This window comes from Callospermophilus lateralis, chromosome 4 (genome assembly GCF_048772815.1).
Source record: "Callospermophilus lateralis isolate mCalLat2 chromosome 4, mCalLat2.hap1, whole genome shotgun sequence".
In the NCBI taxonomy this organism is placed as follows: domain Eukaryota; kingdom Metazoa; phylum Chordata; class Mammalia; order Rodentia; family Sciuridae; genus Callospermophilus; species Callospermophilus lateralis.
Window position 1 is genome coordinate 120,311,396 of NC_135308.1, and position 18,655 is coordinate 120,330,050.

Consider the following 18,655-nt stretch of genomic DNA (forward strand, 5'->3'; position numbering starts at 1 on the left):
TATGGTTGGATGCTAATTTGGTTTTTAGTGTTTACAAAAAATGTCCTCAGCTTGAAAAATATCAGTTCATGCGGCCTGGGGGTGTGTTTAGTGGTAGAGCACTTGCCTAATGTGTGAGGTGTGAGGTTCCGAGTTTGATTCCCAGCACTGGGGGAAATAAATTAAAAGTTTGTGTCCATATTTTCTATCATTTTGCTTGCTTTCAATTATTTAATATGGATTGTGTGTATGTGGTGGTGGGGATGAATATCAGGGCCTCTGAATTACATCTGCAGCCCTTACGAAAGGGAATTTTTGCTTTTACAAATAAGGCTTTATAAAGATAAATATTTGAAAGCACTTGCTAGAGAAGGTGTATGGAAGCATATGTTAATAAATTGTAGACTAATGGAAAGCAACAAATAAGCAAAAACTGAAGCAATAAGCAGATGAGAGTTCAATATTTTATTGCAGGTAATACATTTGAAGTGATGTATTTTAATATTGTTAGGAAGTATTTTGGGCAAATGAGAGCAATTTTTTTTTTTTTTAGGGAAGAGGTGATACTGAAACATACTTAAATTCTATGCTTTTTTTAAAAATCTCTATTTAAAGATCAACTTTTTAGGGCTGGGGATGTGGATCAAGCGGTAGCACACTTGCCTGGCATGCGTGCAACCCTGGTTCGATCCTCAGCACCACATACAAAAAACAAAGATGTTGTGTCCACCGAACACTAAAAAATAAATATTAAAATTCTCTCTTTAAAAAAAAAAGATTAACTTTTTAAAAAATTGGTATTTTAGAAAAACAAGATTTTCCTCTTGTTTCAATCCCTCATTGCTATGGTTTTCAGAGTAACTACTTAAATATCCTAAAAACTTAATGTCAACTTATCAAAATGGTGTCTTTCACCTTCCTAGCTTCAAAACTTCATCTTTTTAATTTTTAAAATTACCATAATATTGGATGAATTTTATTTATTACTTAAATTTTAATACTTGTGTGTGGGTTTATTTTTGGTATACATCTTCTCAGGCTGCCACCCATTGTTAATTGTGGGCCTTCCTTCAAGGTCATAGTAACATCTCCCTAAATTGTCTTCAATGCCTGTGTGTGTGTATGTATGTGCCCTTATGCGTGCCTGAGCTGAAAATTAATTCAGGGGCCATATATGCTAAGCAGTCACTCTACCACTGGTATGCTCCCAGGCTACTTCAATGCCTTTTATCTTTCCCATTTTTTTAAGTAGATAATTTTACAGATACTGTAGTATGGCATCCTTGATATAATTACTGAGAAAGACTGCTTGTTGGGTAATATATGTGATGTTCTGCTTGATAATATTTTAGACTTTCAGAACTCTGAAATGGGTGCTCTCTCTTCAATACTTTTTGCTCCAATGTTACTCATAAGCTTCTTTTAGTGGGAAAGCTGAATTCAAAAATCACAGATTTGCTTGCTTAGCAACCTAAGCAAGTATGATACACATATAGACCTAGAATAGGTTCTGGCAGGTAATAGACATTTATGATAAATTGTGGATTAATAGTATTCTCTTGCATCCATTCCTGACTCTAGTTCCCAAAACCCAGTTGAGTAGCTCTTTATACATTCTCTCAACTCAGCTTTGTTCACAATATGTTCCTTTATATTTTCTCTCCATAACAGGTTGTGACATCCTTTTGTGACCTTCCCCTAACTGCTAGATAAAATGCACTGTACACCATAAGCATTCAGTAGAGAATTTTGATTGGCATTGAAAACATACCTCAGTTTTCTGATTTTGAAGAGGAAGATTTTTTTCTTTTTTCTTTCTTTTTTTTTTTAATTTTTAATTTATTCTTTAGTTTTCAGTGGACACAACATCTTTGTATGTGGTGCTGAGGATCGAACCTTGGCCCCATGCATGCCAGGCGAGCACACTACCATTTGAGCCACATCCCCAGCCCCGAGGAAGATTTTTTTCATGTCTAGTCAAAAAAAAAAAAAAAAAAAAAAAAGGCTTTGTAACAAATAATTGCATTCTAAGGAAATTGATCTTTGAGAGTTCATAATGTGTCAGAATTCTAACAACCAAAAAAGCTTTTTTAAAAAATCTATATATAGAAAAATACTATCTTTTTGCCATTTCCTTTTCTTTCTTTTTATACCTTTATATACCTTTATTTCACTTTTTTATATGGTGCTGAGAATCGAACCCAGGGGTCTCACCTATGTGAGGTGAGTGCTCTACCTACCGCTGAGCCACAATCCCAGCCCTTTTTTTTTTTTTTTTAAATACTGCATAGGAGAAGAGCAGATCTCCAGAGTTGAGGACTTCATGGCAAGGCAGGAGCATCATATTGAGAAGCCTGAATTCAGGTAGCCACTAATCATAGAATCTTGAAAGTGCTGAGAGAATAGTTAAAATTGCTAGCTTAGAAATCAAAGTAATGGGGCTGGGGTTGTGGCTTAGCGATAGAGCACTTGCCTAGCACGTGTGAGGCCCTGGATTCGATCCTCAGCACCACATAAAAATAAAATAAACAAAATAAAGGGGTTGTGTCCAACTAAAAAATAAATATTACAAAAAGAAAAATCAAAATAATGTGTGAGTTGTCAGTTTAAAAAAAATGCATAAAAATACTACTCTTCAATGTCGAAGGACAATTAGGAAAAATATAAATTTCAACCAACGTGTTATTTTAGTATACTCCGGGAATAATATGTGAGAAGGCTAATGGTCATTTATATAAACTGATGGGTATAAAATTTGAGGTTCTATGTAAATCAGTTGCTTTTCTTACAGAAGCAGCAGTGTATGGAAAACCTTGGGACTGATGGTGAATGTAGTTCCGAGTGCTTGCCCTAGCATGCATGACACCCAGGGTTCAAACCTAGCACCACAAAAAATAAGAAGTAATGATGGGAAAATTAAATCAATTTTTTTTTTTTTTAAAGAGAGAGAATTTTTAATATTTATTTTTTAGTTTTTGGCGGACACAACATCTTTCTTTGTATGTGGGGCTGAGAATCGAATCGGGCCGCACGCATGCCAGGCCAGCGCGCTACCGCTTGAGCCACATCCCCAGCCCCATAATTAAATCAATTCTACCATCCCAAAATGAATGAGGTACTTAGACTTTTAACTTTTTCCTTCGTGTTTAGTATTTTAAAATTGTATTTCATTTTAAACTCTACTCTGCTTTTGGGGGAGAGGGTTTTGTAATATAAATAGCTACAAACTTTTTTCACAAATAGGACTTTTTGTCACTACTAAAATGTGGATATTAAACATTCCTGGGCTGGTGGTTCATATTCATCAGTTTAAATATTCAAATCTAGCAAAAATCTTTCAGGGAACTTCTGCCTAAGGGTTTCCTAATACACCATAATGGATTCTCTTTTGAAAATGGAAAAAATTATTCCCAGTTTATTTTCTAAATTAAGATACCACTTTTTAGAAGTTGGTAACTAATTTAACTGTTTTTACTCAGCCATGTCTCTCATAAACTATTTGTTTAGCATGTTTTGTAGGGCAGACGTGCACTTGAACCCAACCTCTGTCATATGATTAAAGTCCATATTAATAGGCTTTGTATTGAGGTTAAGCTGTTTTCCAATTCCTATTGGAGGCCATTTTTTTGTTGTTGTTGTTTACAATTATGCTCTGTGTTTCAAAAGCACTTGAAAATCAAATCTGTTATTCAGAACAAAAGTCTTTGTATCAGCCTTTCCTAAAATGTTTGGAAATCTAGAAATGGTTGTTCAAGGAGTTAGTAGTAGGATACATTATTTAAGAAATGGTTTCATGCTTACATATATTTGGGAAGTCCATTTCTTTTTCTGCATGATTTCTCAGATTCTTTACTACACTAATGTATTAGAATTCTGATTTTTTTCTTTTGTACTGGGGTTTGAACCCAGGGCCCTGTAAGTGCTTCTAAACTGTGCTACTTCCCAGCCCCCCAATTTTTGACCAGAAGGTGCACTTTTCACCCATCATTTTATTGGTGGAATACATTGCCTCATTCTAATAAGCTAATTTGGAATATAATATAAACAACATACAAATTTTTTCCAGAACAACCATGTGGACTTTTGAAGTTGTTACAATATTGTTGCCACATAAAAGTGCATTAAATTTGATTTTCCAAAGGGTTTATTTGATGGTAAATAAGGTTTATTTGATGGTTTATTTGATGGTTTTCTCTAGTATGTGGACTTTGTTACACTTGCAATTTGTTAACAAGATAGTGGAAAGAAACAATAATCACTGAGTGAATATCCTTTATTGAGAATCAAATATTCTAAATTTACTAAACTTAGAGGTAGTCATGGCCCCTCCGCAATAAACTTTACAGTCTTAGACAATTTGTGCATTTTAATAAATTCTTTTTTTTTTAAATATTCATTTATTTTTTTTAGTTTTTGGCAGACACAACGTATGTTTGTATGTGGTGCTGAGGATCAAACCTAGGCCGCACGCATGCCAGGTGAGTGTGCTACCGCTTGAGCCACATCCCCAGCCCTTAATAAATTCTTAATTATAGTATAAAAGAAAGTCACTGAGGAAGCTTATAAAACAGCTATGAAACATATATAGAAGACTGTAATTTCATAAGCTAAAATATGATAAAAGTTTGAACAATACATATAGTATCTGCTTATTAGTGATAAATGTAAAGTCTACAGCAAACCTAGGCTTCTATTTTAGGTATTAGGAACTCTTGGTGCTCTTTAGCTAATCTGGCCATCATAATTTTCTTCCCCTCCCCACACCTAAAGTCACAAGGAAGATACAAATGTGATTTGTCATAAACATCAACTGTATTGTTACTATGCAGAATAAGAACCAAATTTGAGCAACTTAGCCCCTGTTGTAATGAGAATACACTATGTTTATTTTTCTGGATTCCCTAGGAAAATATATTTTCAATTCATAAGATATTTATACTTTCTAAACCTAAAACTAATTTACATCATTTTAGAAACATTACAAATACAAATTTGCTTTTGGAACAAAACACAATGTATTTCTTAGAAATACTTTCAGAAATGTTGAGAAGAGGCTTTTAAACATTTCTGATACATTCAGCAGCTTTTCTGAATATAATAAATTAAGCACCAAAATCAACACTGACATTTGTCTGCAAGGACTTAACATTTCTCTAAAATACTCCCTACCATCTAGGTTTATATTAATGTTGATCACCATTTGAGTAGGCTCATGAGAAAGCTAAACACTTCATGAAAGCTTCCTTAATATTACTAGATGATCATTCTTGGTAACCAATATTTTGGTTTTCAGTCAAAGATTTGGCCTTTAATAAGGTGTATTATGCTGCCTTCAAAATATTTGTCAACCTGAATATTAATTATCCTTCCCTCACTTGGACAAGCATCAGAAATGGCACCACAGTATGATTTCTCCTACCAGTTTGCAGTCCAGCAGGGGTCTAGTTTAGGTAACTAAACGTGTGGTGAATTAGGGCTCCTATAACTCCTGCATTTTTCTCCTATCTTCAGAACCTTTATCACATTTTTTTTTTCCTTTATCACATTTTTTACCATAGAAGGATTACAGTTGAACTTGAGCCTGAGGAGCATATCTATGCGTCTGTGAGTATGGACAAAGTGGGAAAGGCGTTAGGGAGGTTTGGGGAGCTGGTCTGATCACAGAGTGCCAGGTTGTGTTTTGTCTTTTTTTGTGGGGGAAGGTGTGCTGGAGATTGAACCAAGGGGTTTATGCATGCTAAGCACACTGAGCCACACCCTGTTTATCTTTTAATGATTTAAAATTTGATTTTGGTAGAAATCTTTGATTTAAACATTTCAGAAGAAATTTATATTAAGGGTCATGAACTAATTCAGATTTTAGTTTATGCTCCTTTAAAAACTATCTTGAAAACCTTTAAGGTTTGATAATAAATCAAGTTTGGTCTTATATGCTTTTATATGTAACATGCCAAAAAGTTTTGGTACTATTAATCCATACCTTTAAGTATATAATAAATTACTGCTTATTTAAATTAAAAAATGATTAAAATATTCAGGTTATTACCTAAGTGGTTAAAAGTTCACAAGTACTATTGATATCAGCCTGTGCAGTTTTGTGCATGTAGAATAAGCTTGGCACCTAAATGCCCATGTAGCACCTCAATTCTTTGTGGTTCTCAGGCCTTTATCATGTACCAAGTGCAGTGTGGTTTTATTTTCAGATCCTGCAAAATTTTCAATTTAAAACAAGGGAACTCATTTTTCATGAGCAATACACAACTCTTAAGAATTCTGCCCACCAGAGTTGTGACTGCATTTTGGTGGATCCTTTTCCTCCTCCTTATTTCTTATGTAAAGGACAGTAGTTTCAAATTGTTTGCTAATGGCAAAAAATTTTGTCTTCTGGTAAGAAAATATAGATTGTGGTATCATTAACAAGTAAAATACTCTTACTACAAATCTTACAATAAACACAAGTAAAAGTCCTGTATTTGGAATTTTCTTGAAATACACATGAAAACATTTTTGTCATTGTTACCAGTGAGCTGGAGATTGCCATAAGATATAGTTTCATAAAAGGATGAAAAGCCTTATAGTTTCTGGAAGGGTCTGGGAATAGCAGGTTACTGGAACCCTTTGTTCATTTATTATTCTAACTTGTGCTGAGCTCTGAGGATATAAAAAATGAATTTTTCAAACAAGTAGAAAACATACTCTATTTGCGGGGCATACATGAAGTAGAAGATCATATTACAGTGGTGTAAATCCAATAATAGAGATAACTAGTTTATTCTGGGGCACAAAGAGGAAGGGTCTCTATCCCCAGATTGCCTGGGAAGGAGTAGAATGGAATTTTGTGAGATCCTGGTCACTAACAGGTTCCTGGTGAAGTTGATAATTGGAATTTTAATGGAGGAGTAGGAAATAAGATGTATTGAGTCAGAATGATATTCCAGATACAGGGGACACAAACAATACAGTATGTGACATGCTTAGGAAATAGAAACAGCTGACTGTTGAAGTATCCCCCTTCTCTAGTGCTATGCATAGGATAGACCCTAGAATGGGAAAGTGTTGCAGGGGTGCAAATGAGCTGAGAGGGCCTACACGTCAATACTAACTGCCACGGAGAGAAGAGGGTGGAATCAGTGTTGATAGTTTACAATTTTAGTGACAGAATGTAGGAGATGAGGAAGAAAGAGGAAGTATGAAGGATGACTCTCAGATTCTTGGCATGGCGATACCAGTAAATGAGTCACAGAAGGTAGTAGGAAGAAAAGCACTAGGAGGAAAATTATGCTCAATTTTCAACATGAAGAATGTGAGGCATCTCTAGGTCACATCCAGGTGAATAAGTCTAGTGGGCAGTTAGTTGGATGTGCATCTGAAGCTCATTTGGGGGTAGTCATCATCACAGGATTGTGGCATCTTGGTACAGAAAGGCAGGGACACCAACTCTGGAAGGAGAGACACTTCCTTAATTGACATGTTTCTTTGAGACTCTGTAGACACAACCTTTTATCCCACCAGGGCTATATTTCTTGGACCACTGAGACATGTTTACCTGTTTTCTCTCATATCTTCTTAGAACATCAGCAAAACTATTGTCTTATTTCTTCCGTAATTATTACTGTCTCCACAAACAGTACTCATGGCAAGGTCTCTTATACAGTAAGTGATCAATAAATGTTCATCTTTGTTATTTATAGTCAGCTGGCTCTTGCAATAGATGACTAGCTCTTCCCCCTGCCACCCACCCACCCCTTGCAGGAACTTCTGTTTTACTTTTCAAGTTTAAATTACACATTTCTACAACGACTTCAAGATTAATTTGTAAATGGGCAGTACTTGATAGGCAGGTATCTTCCATCTGTCATCCAAGACTGAATCATTCCTTTCATTATCACCACATGTTACTTATTGCAGGATTTGGAAATATCCATTTCTCTTCTTAGGGAAGACTGGAGCTTATCCAGTTGAGATCCCGTGAGGGAGTTAGAGTTGCAGTCACCTGGAGTGAGTAATCCCTGATTCCAGGTGGTGATGGGGGTTGAGTTTCACATTTTACTTTATTTGAAAAATATGTGCAAAAGAGTCACCAAAAACAAGAACAAACTAGGCTTTGTTGCAGCTGAGAGGCTCTGCAATGTTTTGTATAGAGGAATCACTGGGCATGAAAGATTTGATACTAGGATAGAATCCACTTGCCCTTGGAATGAAAGTAGAAAATCCTTTTTAAGAGCACTGAAGTTCTGGGATTTCTCTGGAATAACCACCTTTGTGAGATGTGGATCATGTCCAGGGACTGTAACCTGAGAGGAAACAAGAAATAATTGTATGAGTGATTTCAGATGTTTTGTGGTGTCAATACTGAGAAAAACACTGATAGCCACCCCTAAAATGCAGCCTTTGTGCAATGCAGGTAACAACCCACTGAACTTCCAGGCCAGTAATTGATGAGTTATTCAATGCCTATTGACATAGGTCATAGTTAATGCTGATGCCAAGAGTTACAAAATGAAATAAAAGCAGAGACAGGTACTTTATCTGGTGATGTAAGTCAGGAGAAAGAACGAAGCTGTAGACCGATTCTCATTTTCATGGTGTGGAAAGAGAGTTGATTGTTTCACTTTGTCCTGAGTCTATACTTATGTCCTTACTGGATATTAATATTATTAAAATTATTCTCTCAATTCGTTCCTTTTTTTTTTTTTTTTTTGCAGCTGATCTACGTGTACAAGTATACTGCTTTCTCAAAAAGATTTGATTTTACTTGACTTTGTTCACAAGTCTGAATCTTTAGCTAGATTTGCTTTTTTGATGAAAGAAATGACTAGGAAAGGTCAGGTGCTGTGGCTCATGCCTGTATGCCAAGCAGCTCAAGGAGGCTGAGGCAGGAGGATCATGAGTTCAAAGTCAGCCTCAGCAACTTAGCAAGGCTTAAGCAACTCAGTATAAAAAAAGGCAGGGGATGTGACTCAGTGGTTAAGAACCCCTGGTACCAAACAAAACAAAACAAAAACAAAAACCCAGGAAAAATGCTAAACTAACATGACAAATGCTAAACTAACTATAGGCTATATCTACTGAGAAATGCTTTTATTGTATATGATGGAGAAGGCAAAGAATGGTGAACATAGTCGTTTGTAGAACCACTAATTGGGATGTATTTTACCATTTATTTCAACTTCCAAAGTCTTGTCTTCCAATCTTGTCTTAGAACTAATAATACCTATAGCTAACATGTACTGTATTTGCCTAATGGAAAATGAGCAATTCGTAACTATTCTATAAAAATATGGCTTATTAATGAGACTGCATAAAAATAAAATTCACTATAAGAGAAACTCTTTCATAGGATGGATAGTAAATAGAAGGAAAAATAAAGGGCCTTTTAAGACAAAGATTCACAGTTAGTTGAAGTTTTTCTCAGGCTCTTTTCATTTTCTCAGTGGCAGCAGGGATTCACAGGAAGAGGATTAGCTCCACAGAGCCCCACTGTTGGGCACTATGGGGATAACATGGAGCAGAAAGGCTTTCAATTCTACAGTTTCACAAACTAAAAACCATGTCTCTCATTATGTCCTAAAGATGAAATAATGAAATACAAAGCCACTTTCTACTACAGAAGAGATGACTACCTTCTTCTAGGAATAGCTCTGTACAAAATGGGACTGCTACAATTGGCCTTGGTCCCACTAAGCAAAGCAAAATCCTGAAGTTTTTTTTTGGAGAAAATCAAAGAGGTAAAAGTACCATCGAGCCAACAAAATTAGGTACTTATTTAGTTCACTCACATAAGCCTACCCAGACTCAAATGAGATCATGCTTTCTTGTCCTGGGAAGAAATGACTCAGAAACATACATTGTAATGGAATTAAAAATCGAGATTTTACTTCAATTGATTGGAAAAAGGGCTGCAAACTATGCCTATCACTTGCTTAATATACTGTCAAAATTTGTGGATCAAATTTTACTTGTTCTAAGGAAACTGTCATAATCTATTTGCCCCCTACCCCATAGTGCTGGGGATTGAACCTAGGGCCGTACTTACTATGCAAGCACTTGATTACTGAGCTACACCTCCCCTCCTCAATTATTTTTGTAATGATACAAATTGTATCTTATGGAATGGGTGTTAAATGGTATTCCATGAAGTTCAGAAGTACTTTTGCTACATTATTTGTTTTTATAAATTTAGATATAATATTTGTGTATCTTTATGGGGTATATTATGGTAATTTGATACATGTATATGGAATAATAATCAAATCAGAATAGTATGCATTTTCATCTTTTTAAACATTGATCACTTTTATGTGTAGGGGATTTTGTACTCTTCTAGATGTTTTGAAATATATCATAGATTGTTTCAACCTATAGTTACCCTACTGTGCTAAAGAAGAACCAGAATTGATTCCTCCGTTGTTTTGGTGCCTCTTAACTGAACTTCTGTTTCCCATTCAACTCCTGACTTCTCAGTCTTCAATGATCACTATTCCTTTCCTTTCTAGAAGGCTGACTTGTCAGTTTCTGCAAAAGAGTGAGAACATGTGGCGTTAGAGTTTGTGTCTGACTTACTTCACTGGATATAATGATCTCCAGTTCTCTCTGAATTGCTGCAGATGAAAAGATTGTATTATGGTCAAATAATATTCCACTGTGTATATACATATATATATATATTTTCTTTATCCATTCATCCACTGAAGGGCATTTGGGCTGATCCCACATTTTAGCTGTTGTGAATAGTACTGCAATAAACATGGAAATGCAAGTATCTTTTTGGTATAATGATTTCACCACCTTTAGATCTATAGTGTTTTCCATGAATATAAATGACTGTTCATTTATATTCCTGTCAGTAGTGTGTAGGAGTTCCTTTTTTTCCACATCCTTTCCAGCATTTGTCAGTTTTGGGTGATAGCCCTTTCAACTGGGGTGAGATAACATTTTGTGGTTTTGATTTGCATTTCCCTGATGATTAGTGAGATTGAGTATTTTTCCCTATGCTTGTTGGCCATTTGTAGAACATCTTAGAAGTCTGCTTAGTTCTTTAGTCCATTTTAAAAACTAGGTTGTTGTTTGAATATTCAGCTTTTTGAGTTCCTTATATATTCTGAATATCAATATCTTGTCAGATGAAGAGTCTGCAAATACTTTCTCCCATTCTGTAGGCTGTTTCTTAATTCTGCTGATTTTCCCCTTTGCTGTGCAATAGCTCCTTGGTTTGATTTAACTCCATTGCCTACACCAAAGTCTTGAATTGTTTCCCATTTTCTTTTAGTAATTTCAGTTTCTATTTAACATTTAGGGTTTTGGTCCATTTTGTGTATCTGTTCTTCTAGTTAGTGGTGTATATTCGTATGTTTTCACGATGATAGTTTTCATCCTTTTATTTCTAGTGTAGGTCTCTTCAGTATTTCTTATAGGGCTGGTTCAGTGGTGATGAATTCCCTTAGTTTCTGTTTATCTGGAATAGACTTTATTTCTCCATCAGTTTGGAAGGATAATTTTGGGTATAATAAAATCATGGTTGGCAGTTTTTATTATTCAGTATTTTTGAATACATCCTCCCATTATTTTCTGAACCATAAGATTTCTTTGAAATCTGCTGTATATGTATCCGGATGTGACTTGATGCTTTTTCTCTTGCTGTTTTTAGGCTTCTGTTTTACATTTTTTATATTTGGGCTATAATATGCCAAACATGGAAGTCTGTTGGGATCCTTTGAATTTCTTGAATCAGGATGTCCATATCTTATTGAAGGTTTGGGAAATTTTCAGCTATTATTTTGTGAAATAAATTTTCTTTTCTTTTTTTTTTTTTTTTTCTGTAATGATTGCCAGTTTTATTCCTCTGGCAAAGAAATCCAGAGGTAACTTGAGGTTTACATTTCCTTTTTATAGTTATTTCATCAAGAGTTTAGGTGCCCCCATTGCCCTTACAAGCTAGTTGCAAACTAGTTTTGATCAACTATTACTTATTAAAAAAATCTTCAATTCTTTGTATGTGTGAAAGGTATTCATTAAAAAATACATATAAGTAAAAGCAAAACAAAAACAAAACTTCACACCACACAGAAATAAGCACAGTTAAGTTTGATATGTATGTATGTATACACACACACAATTTGGAATTGTATCCTACATATGTGAGCTGATACTAAATATGCTGCTTTGTAACCTGTTGCGTTTTTACTGTACATACAGAATGAACATATTTCCGTGCATATGTGTGAAACTTTCCAATTGAAAAATAAACCTGGAAAGTTGGTCAAACTCCAAAATCCAATGAAATGCTGATAACAAAGAAACTACCTAAAACAATACCACCATGTAATTAAAAGTAAAATGAAAGTCAAAGATACATCAGAAAATGCTAACATAAAGAAAGCAGGGGCTCGATTTTAATATCAGACAAAAAGGAATTCAAGGCCTGAAACACACAGGATAAGGGCGGCTGCGTGAATGTCTTTGCTTCCAATGCATCATCACGAACTTATTTCTTACTCTTCTGATCTCTTCCCTAAGCCTTTCCAACTCATCTATTCCTCTAATCATTTCTTCAGGGTCCAAATGCCTAACAGGTATGTCCTCTTTAAATCCTTGGCCAGGTTGTGCAGGCCCTCCTCTAAGGTTTCCTTCTGCTTCCTGGCTTACACCTTCTTGGGAAGGTTGAGGGTTTCCTTCTGGTTCCTGTGGTACATCTTCGGAGGGATGGTCTTCTTCTGCCTTTGGCATGTTCTGTTTTCCTTCATTTTCTTCACAAGACTTTTGCATGTTGATTTTTATTATTTCCTTTTGGAATAAATTAATCCTGCAGGGATCCAGGAGATTTTCCTTCCTCTTCCGTCACCTCAATTTCTGTCGCGCTCCAAAGACCAAGAATCCTGAAAGGATCCAGGGCACTTTTCTCCTTCTCCAGCAGAAGCGAGCTGCTTCGGAGATGTGAAATAAATTTTCAATTCCTCTCCTCTTCACAAAAATTCTCAAAATGAGAATGCTTATTCACTTAATGGTATCCCATAATATTGTAGACTTTCCTCATTCTTTTAAATTCTTCTTCTTTTTTTTTCTTTTTTGTCTGGCTAACTAAATTCAAGAGATCTGTCCCTAGATTTAAGAATTCTTTCTTCTGCTTGTTCTAGTCTCTTGTGAAAGTTATTTTTCATTTCATTAGTTGAAATTTTTAGTTCTAACATATCTGATTGTTCTTCATTTTTTCCTTTCTTTTCAGTGAATTTCTCATTTATATGCTGAATTGTTTTTCTTATATATCATCTCTTGCATCTCATTGCGTTTCCTCAGGATAATCATTTTAATTCTTTATCAGGTACTTCATATATTTCCTTCAAATTGGGGTCTATTTCTGGAAAATCGTCATTCTCCTTTGGAAGTGTGATGTTTCCTTTCATGTTTATTGTGTCTTTGTGTTGATGTCTGCTCATCTGGTATGATGTTCATTTCTTCCAATTTTATGAAATAACTTCAGTAGAAAAAGATTCTTTTTTGCTTAGATGGGGTAAAGGCTGTCATTTGGATAGGGGCTTTGGGTTTGGATATAGGGGAGCTCAAAAGTATAGTTTCTATGTGCTTTATGAGTCCATGGGCACCTCAATAGCCTAGACTGTAGAGGTTTGTAAAGGGTAGTTGTATGACTGCAGTGGACATGACTTCCAAAGATATGTGACTTTGGGCTCTACAGAGTTGAGCCCTGATGGCACTGTAACTAGTGGTGGCAACTGACAAAAAGTTCTGATGATGTAGAATATGAAGAGGCCTACCCTCTGGTCCCTCAGGGAAAGCACAGGTGACATCAAAGGTTGTAGCGACATGTAGGAAGCCTTCCTTAGGATTCTCAAGATGAATGGAGGAGATGTCTGGGTCTGCAGTATCAGCAGCCACAGTTCTGAAGTCTTGTAGAATGAGCACAGGTGGGTCTGTGGCACTGGAAACCATGAAATTTAGATTTGGGAACACAAAGGGCCTTTCCCCTAGGTCCCATGAGGTGATTTATAGTTGGTGCTGGGGCTTGTAGTGCTGTGAGGTGCTTTTTGGAGTTGTGGGACCCAGATGTTACTTTCTTGACAGCCCAGAGGATAAGCACAGAGTGGCCCAGGGCTTTTGGCACCAGAACTATGGTCTGAAGTCTGTGGGTTACACAGATGTTCCTTAGGTTTCCCGGGGCCTGTGCATTTGGGCTAGTGGTACCGTATCCATGGGAGATCTTCCCTAGGTCCTTCAGGTTGAGCACAAGTGATGATGGGGCCTGTGGCTTTGTTATCTGTAGTCTTGGAGTTTCAGGATATGAGTGAAAATGTCCCTAGGGCAAGCTCTGGTAGGAACAAAGCTTGTAGAGTTAGCAATTGCAGTCCTGAAGATGGGTCTTTCCCCCATCCAGCTGTACCCTTGAGTGAAGTAGAGGCTTTTTGCATCTGCAGTTGCAGACCCAAGGACTTGAGCTGAGAAGGAGACTTTTCCTAGATTAGCAGGTGAGCAGATGTCAAGCAGGTATTCAGGCTACCACAGCTGTATTTCTGGAGCTGCAGAAACCTCTACACCCAAAGACATGAGTGAAGTTGGGATTTTGCAACAGTGGCTACAGTCCCAAGGCTGTGGACTGGGAGGACATATTCCCTTGATCCTTCAGGGCAAATGTGAGTGGGGCTCAGGCTCTTGGCTGTAGTCAGTGGGTGGTCCTGAAGCTGTAGGATGCTGAGAGGGCTGCCTTATTCCCAGTGAAGTGTACACCAAGGCTTCTAACTGGTCAAGGGTTTGGATGCCAGCCCCCAAACAATATGGCATCTAGTAGTGGTTGTTGTAATTTGAGTTCTGGGGGTTGAAGGAGGTCCAAAAGGAACACTTTCTTTGGAGCAGAAGAGTCACTTTTAGACCAGTCAGTTCCCCAGACTAGATTTAAAGCTTGTAAGGATTGTGGAATTCTACAGTTAGGATTGCTGGTCTGCTGCTACATTCAGGGTTGCTGGTACTTCCAGCTCACCTCCTTCCCACCATGCTGGTTCCTCACTGCCTGCTGGGAGCTCTGCATTGCTTTCTTTTCTCTAGGTTGGAGACCTATGCTGTGTAGGCTTCACTGCCTTGCGGATTTCCAGAGTTCTCCCTCACATTCCTTGAAATAGTTGCTCCTTTGCTGCCTTGATCCTGTGGCAGAGGGCACAAGGCACCTCTCTTCAGCCATCTTGGCTCCCTTTTATTCTTACTAATAAGGTTGCATTTTTTTTTCTTAAATTATAAAGATTCTCACCAAAATAGGATTTGGCTTTACTTTAAAAATTAAGGGTTGGGGATGCAACTCAGTGGCAGAGAGCACTTGCCCTAGCATGTGTGAGGCCCCTGGGTTCAATCCCCAGTATGACACAAAAGGAAGATTACCACTCAAGAAAACATGATTTTTTTTTTCTTTTGGTTAGTTCCTATTGTTTTTACCTCCTCCGCACCCCTGTCATTTGCAGGCATGATTCCATTTCTTTCTGCCATGATGTATTTACTCTTGGATTTTTCCAGATTTATTCTATATTCCTTCTGGGTGAGTACTGTGAGCTCTGTAGTTATCTTCATAACAACCAGGATTGCATACTTACATTTATTGTATAGGACCCAGGCAAGAGAAGTAGATAGTACTCTCCAAATTTGTTGGTTCTAAATGGGCAGATGTGTTTTCTGTCTTCAACTTCCACAATCACATTGGGTAATGGATTTCCATTCTGATCAAAAACTTGACCCTTTACACCTGTAGGACAAAAAGACAATCAAATGTAAATACCATTTTATGGCACATTGCAAAAATCAATGACTACCAATTACAGTCAAATTACTAATCTGACTTATAGCTTGTAGATTGTTGGTTGCTAAATATTCCATTTATAACACATATCAAAATGAGAGAACACATATGACATAATCTAAAATCCATTCCTGTCATTTCCAAACTGTTAACTCAGTCGCTAAACTATACTGCCAAATCAGTGGATTCCATAAAATCCTAAACAAAATAATGTTAATGAATTAACTTAGAAGATGTATATCTATACAAGGAATTGACAATTTTGTCTTATGGTCAGGAAAACTATGTAAGTAGCAAAATTGCAAACAAAAATATGCTTGAAGCATGGAATTGATTAATGATTTCTTATTACTAATACTAGCAGCCAGCACTATTGAGTATATTCCAGGTTCTATGCTAAGTGTTCAATATGCATTTTCTCATAGAATCCTCACATCAATTCTACAAGGCAGACAATATTATTATCACAATTTTGTAGGGCTGGGGTGTGGCTTGCCTACTAGGTGCAAGACCCTGCATCTGATTCTCAACAGCACAAAACAAAAACAAATACAATAATCACAATTTTATAGATGAGAACAGTAAGGTTTTGGGTGATTAAAATAAGTTACAGTCTCACACAGCCAACTATGTGGCATAATACAGATGTAAGCATAAATGTAATCTCCTGAGCCCACAATGAATCCATTATAGCATTACCCACCCCCACCACATACAAACTTCAAAATTTTAGGAGTAGAATTTTTTTGTGTTGCTGGGAATTGAACACAGGGTCCTTCATATTCTAGGCAAGTGTTCTACCACTGAGCATACCCTAGACCCTCTTCTCATTTTTATTTACTTATTTTTGCTATATTGGGGATTGAACCCCAGGGGTGCTCTACCACAGAGCCTCAGCTCCATCCATTTTTATCTTTCATTTTGAGACAATGTCTTGCTAAGTTGCAGAGGCTGGCCTCAAACTTGCAATCCTCCTGACTCAGTCTTCCAAGTAACTGGGATTACAGGAGTGTACTACCATGCCCAGGTTGCCTTCCCCCACCCCCTTTAAAAAAATCTCACGTTTGTTTATTCCTATTATTTGGTATGCTGAAGTGGAAACATTGCCCAAAGACCAGTAGACCCAAAGAAATCAGAGAAAGTTATCATATCAGGAACAAAAATAAGATTTTGAAAAAAGCTCAGATAATAAACAAAAGATGGAGATAAAACCCGAGACTCAAATTCTGTGGCCATAGCTGGAGATGTGAGGAGAAAGGAAAGGCTCTCCTTCCTTGGGTATTAGCTTCATGAATGGTAAGTCCTTGCTGGGTGAGAATGGGGACTCTGCTGGCCACAATCCAGGGTGAGAGCTGGGACAGCACTTGAGAGACTGCTTGTTTGTGCCATGTCCCCACCTAAAGATCACAGTTGCCACCTGTTTGGAAAGATCCCTGTGTGTGTCCCATAGGTTTCTGGAACTCAGCACATGCCAGATGCTGCAGTTGCTTAGGTGTCTGGATGCTGTGAGTCACTCCCCAGACCTCTTGGTCTGGATCTGCCTTAAGAGTCTAGGGGAGAGACAGGGCCGCAGCAGGTGACACTGCATCTTCTGCATCTTGGCTTCTCCCCAGAGGTTGGGGGCCAAGCAGGACAATCTAGGCCTAGAATTCAGATTTGTCCTCCTTTGCTATCTTGGCCTCAGTAAGTCTGCAGACACCCTTATCCCAAGCCACACCTCCAAACATGACCACATGGTACCACCAGGCCCAGTTTAGACTGAAGTCTAGAGGGAGTTGCTGAAAGAAAACCGCGCTGGAGCTTTAGAAGATGCTGGTGCGAGGCAAGGCCAGCACTATTACTCCCAGGTCATTTGACTTCGCTGAGGTCCAGAGAAGGGCTTGCTCAAAGTTTCAAATAAGCCAGATGGCAAAATACCTGAGGAATCTAACCAGGCTCCTGCCCTGGTGGCAGACCCTTCATTAAAGCAGAAGGCCTTCGTGTGCAGAGGTCCTGGATTCCATCCCCAGCAAGGTGGGTGGGGAACAAAAGACCTTTCTTTTCCAGATAAGGCAGGTCAGAGACTTCCAGAGAAGGGTCAAAAATCTCAGTGTCAGAAGCATCCTAGCAAGTGGGAATGCAGCACAGCTTGACAAATACCATTAATTTCCTTAAACCAGAGCAGTACCAACAGAGGGTGTTAGCTCCCATCATCTACATACAAAAATGTTCTCCCCATTGGTGCCCTTATAGAAAGAGACTTTCTATGAAGTAGTAATAGTCACAACTGTATCAGTATTTTGAAATGCGGTTTCATTATTAAACTAGGAGAAAAAATGCCTCTGTCTTAAACCACAAGGGGGCAGGTTTGATGTGCTTGTACATACACACACACACACACAAATAATTTTTTTTTTTTTTTTTTACTTAGAGCTTTATAGTTACACAAAGCAGTTGAGTTCATCTGATAAACTCACATGTGCATGGGGGTCGAGATTTCAGTTCATGACACTCTACCCCACTTTCCACTCTATGCTCCCTCCCCTCTCCACTTCTCCTTTCTCTACTAGACTTCCCTTTGCTCACCTATTAATTTGTATTTAATTGGTTCTTTATGTTATCCTGTCCTTTCCCCCTTTCCTTTATTGTACTCTAGCCTCCACATGAGAGAAAACATTGAACTTCTGAGTTTGGCTAATTTCACTTAGCATATTCTCCATTTCCATCCATTTACAGGCAAATGCTATACTTTCATTCTTTTTTATGGATGAGTAGAACGCCATTGTGTATGTTTCCAGCACAATTTCTTAATCCATGTCTTTTTAAAAGTGAGTTGTTCACATCTGATTACAGTGACAGGTAGATAAATATTCCTCATATGACCTAGTGTAAATAGATTTGTAAGTC

At 37.4% G+C, this 18,655-nt stretch overlaps 2 protein-coding genes across 5 annotated transcripts in view; both read right to left on the reverse strand.

Annotated features, from left to right (window-relative positions):
* Window positions 1-1,879: 1,879 nt before the first annotated feature.
* Window positions 1,880-18,655, reverse strand: part of Cpm (carboxypeptidase M) — a 68,307-nt gene continuing 51,531 nt past the window's right edge. For 2 of the 4 annotated variants that reach the window (XM_076853090.1, XM_076853092.1), the window contains 2 exons: window positions 15,567-15,715; window positions 3,951-8,273 (listed from right to left, as the gene is read on the reverse strand). In XM_076853090.1, coding sequence (XP_076709205.1) covers window positions 8,031-8,273; window positions 15,567-15,715 — 392 coding nt within the window. In that variant the 3' untranslated portion in view covers window positions 3,951-8,030. Of the gene's footprint in view, window positions 1,953-3,950; window positions 8,274-15,566; window positions 15,716-18,655 lie in introns of those variants that run through there. The other 2 variants (XR_013091135.1, XM_076853091.1) reach the window with 2 other exon arrangements.
* LOC143397082 (transcription elongation factor A protein-like 8) lies at window positions 12,220-12,860 on the reverse strand. Its single transcript, XM_076853089.2, has one exon. It carries the CDS (start codon window positions 12,742-12,744, stop codon window positions 12,394-12,396), a length of 351 nt encoding a protein of 116 aa, XP_076709204.1. The 5' UTR covers window positions 12,745-12,860; the 3' UTR covers window positions 12,220-12,393.

Bases quoted from the DNA above. Each gene is read 5' to 3' on its own strand.
- LOC143397082 (XM_076853089.2), bottom strand. From the start codon at position 12,744: ATGCAAAAGTCTTGTGAAGAAAATGAAGGAAAACAGAACATGCCAAAG.